The following is a 3,384-nucleotide window of genomic DNA, read 5'->3' as shown; positions in this document are numbered from 1 at the left end:
TAACTAAATATTTGAAGTAAACACGCGACCAGTGACATCGAAACTAATTGCTGCTTCACAAATTAACTTTTTTATTGTCTGTAAATGAATAAGCAAAACATTTCTGTTTTTATTATTATTCAATTGTTTGAATAACGCTATTTCTCTGTTACTACTGTTAGGTATTAGTTTTACTTATAGAAAACATAGAAACTCACTTACACACGAGAGAGCTGACAGGGTAAGAGAGATACAAGTATTTCTTCTTGATTTTCTTAGAAGGACCAGGAAGTATAAGTATCTTCGCTTCGCTCCATTTATTTAGAGATCGGTGAAGTTCCTTTCCGAGAATCGTACCATAGGAAATTTGAGTTTTGTTTGTAATATCAACATATGGGTAAGAAGCATGAAACACGTGTAGAATTCAATTAAATAGCGCTAAAATTAGTTGAATTACATATACATAACGTACGAAAGGCGATCGGTTAAGGTCTTCACGATAAACCAAATAAGCGTAACGTGTCGCGGGTTCGACCCCGCCGAGAACAAGCATTTGTGTGATCAACGAATGCTTGTTCGATACCTGGGTGTCATCATGCATGTGTCTTGAAGGTTGGAAACCCCTACAATTAAAAGGATTCCTTATTACGGAAGGCGTTTTTCTTTTAAAAAGAAGGATATTTTGTAAATATAAATAAGAATATATATCAAAATAAAACAACACCCATCACTATCAATCATTCTATTTTATGACTTTAACATTACATACCACACATGAATTTCATAAGAAATATGTATTATTACATCACTGACACCTAAATACAAACCAGATAAAAAAGAACTGTCAACTACAACAATAGCAAATAATTCAAAGACAATTAAATTCAATCAAAAAATTTTGAGAACTGTATAGATATAACCAAGTAGGTTGTACATAAGCTCATGTAACTCAGGGGTAGAGACATATTGAGTCTAATCACGCCTCCAAGGGCATAAGTGAATTCGCTCTCTCGAGTCAGCTGAAAGAAGGCTTTCATTTTACGACGTTCAATTTTATCTGGAATCAAATAAAAAGTATTACTTTATAAGTTTATAGCATCAATGATAAAAGGTTTTAATTATTGTTTAGAGTTAGTTTTGGAGTATCTGTGTAATAATAAATGATATATGAACGATTGAAAGTTATGAGAATAAAGTTTTGGTATTTTGGCTTGCTTTAAATTTGTTATTTTTCGAAATATATTTTTTTAAGAATAATTGTTAAAGTTACGAAACATTACACTTCAAAACACGATGAATCATTAATGTTACAGACAAAAATAGCTTGCGAGTCCGTTAAACTAAAAAAATACATCCTAAATTTATAAGAACACATACGTACCTAAAGGTAGAGAATTAATAGCGTCATGGAGAGTAGTCCTGATAGCGGCAACCTGTGATGACGTCACACTAGAGTAGTAGCACGGTACCACTACAAGTCCTGTGAACTTCATACCACGGCCTATGAGATACACCATGGTCGACTTACCGAACTGAGAACAAAAGAATTACAATGTCTAGAGGCCAGTGTTACTGACACCAGCCAACACAAGAGTACATAAGCGTGAGTGCTAACATAGGTGCTTTCTCGGTGTCCTTCTTCTAATAGCCCGATTGGATAATTGGAGAGAGATCAGGCACAGTACCCACAATTTTACACTTCTTAAAGGGAAGGTGTGACCTCATGGACTTCACCCTGGGGAAGGCGAAGTGGTGTGCCGGACTACTGCCGTTCCCTTTCGCAAGCTACCGCGAAATTTATCGGGATCCCTACGGCAACTGCGCCAGCGCATGATTAAGGACTCCAGATGTATCCGAAGCTAGTCGGGCAATCCGGATAAATACGCGTAATTGGTTATATAAAACGAAAAAAAATATTTAAAAAAAGATGTGCCTTGGATTCGGTCACGAGCCCTTGGCTTGACAGCCTTGCGATGTAACCAGTCACGATTCCAAAATAGCTTCACAACACATAATACGTTCTACTCAGAAATGTAAGATAAGGGTTTTCCTGGAACAAGGATACGTTTAAGTGCCCTCTACTTAGAAAGTGATGTTTGTTACACAGATGATTCAATTTAAGACGGTGTGTTTGTCTGATGAATGTCTCTAATCTGATAGCTTTTGGTGTGCGAAATCATTGAGTAAAGAAATAAAACAGCCCACTTCGTACTTTGTAGTTTGAAGACTGTAATCGAGATCACAAATTAAATATACTAGGTAACTTCTATTTCTTCTATCCTAATATTGCCAGGTTACAAATTCCTATAAAATATATTGAATCTGTTGAAATTTCTGTTTGCTCTCTTAATATGAGTACTCTACATGGAATAGTCATTTTCTTGTTTTGTAAAAGAGCTGTTAATTTGCAAAAAAAGGTATATATAACAACAATATAAACTTCTTATATATTCTATTGGAGAATATTGTTATGTTAGGACTTACAGCATTGCTGACTGTGACCGTTTGTATAACTTGCACCACCATCTTCAATAACATAGTCGTTGACAATCCTGCTGACAGCACTATTATTAATAGCTAAAACAAATAAATAGGTGATAAAATAATGAAAATTATTAATAGTAGCTCCCAGCTTTTTCAACGCAAATATTGGTTAAAAACTCACCGGCAAACTCATAATGGAATTAAGTTCGTTGGCACACTTGTGAAGCAAATCGTAGACCTTGTGCAAAGAACTAATATCGAGCCGTGCATTGTTCGACAGCGCTTCAACTTTATACAACTTCCCCCGATTATAAGTTCTGTTTTCAACACAAAACACCTTCAGGACGTGAGCTTTGATAATCCGAAGTCTAAAGTAAACGTTCCTTAGTAATATGAAGTACAAAATTTGTTCGCATTCGTGGGTTATCATCATGATGTAGAGACAGTACACTGCTTTATCGATAAAAATGGACAGAAAAAATAAACAGCAGCTGTATTCGATGAGACTGTAAAGAATACATCCACACAGCCAATAGACACACGTGTATCCAGAATCAATAACGTTGAGATCTTGACTGATATTCAACATCTCGTCAAATTTGTCGAGGTTACGAAACAAATTCCACATCTTCTTCTTACTTGCCAACAAAGTTATCGACACAAGGATGATGTATTCGAAACAACACGTGTACTTGAAGACGAAGTACGTAAGACCTATTTCGTCTACATCTAAAAGCGTAAGCAAGACCAAAATTGGAAGGGAGATCGAATAAATGTAACTGAGGTACAAAATGACTTTGTTTGGTTTTAAAAGGTAAAACCTGTTTGCAGCAAATATTAACGCGATGCGTATAAGAATTTTAATGGATTGTAACGCTGAAGTGTTTCTAAAAACCAAATTGTTTCGAACTGGATGCTGTA

At 35.5% G+C, this 3,384-nt stretch overlaps 1 protein-coding gene across 1 annotated transcript; it reads right to left on the bottom strand.

Moving 5' to 3' along the window:
• Positions 1–2,376: 2,376 nt before the first annotated feature.
• Positions 2,377–3,050, bottom strand: LOC113505764. Its single transcript, XM_026888570.1, has 2 exons — positions 2,645–3,050; positions 2,377–2,556 (listed from the first exon to the last, which is right to left on the bottom strand). The coding sequence occupies exons 1-2, from the start codon at positions 2,894–2,896 to the stop codon at positions 2,380–2,382; spliced, it is 429 nt and encodes a 142-aa protein (XP_026744371.1). The 5' UTR covers positions 2,897–3,050; the 3' UTR covers positions 2,377–2,379.
• Positions 3,051–3,384: the final 334 nt, after the last annotated feature.

The sequence above is a fragment of the Trichoplusia ni genome, chromosome 27 (genome assembly GCF_003590095.1).
Source record: "Trichoplusia ni isolate ovarian cell line Hi5 chromosome 27, tn1, whole genome shotgun sequence".
Classification (NCBI taxonomy): domain Eukaryota; kingdom Metazoa; phylum Arthropoda; class Insecta; order Lepidoptera; family Noctuidae; genus Trichoplusia; species Trichoplusia ni.
Note: the sequence above shows the minus strand (reverse complement) of the source record. Positions and strands in the feature narration are given on the sequence as shown.

Excerpts from the sequence above, each read along its gene's own strand:
- LOC113505764 (XM_026888570.1), bottom strand. The coding sequence starts at position 2,896 with ATGATGATAACCCACGAATGCGAACAAATTTTGTACTTCATATTACTA. Across the intron at positions 2,557-2,644 it reads ATTCCATTATGAGTTTGCCG|CTATTAATAATAGTGCTGTC; the intron begins GTGAGTTTTTAA and ends TATTTGTTTTAG.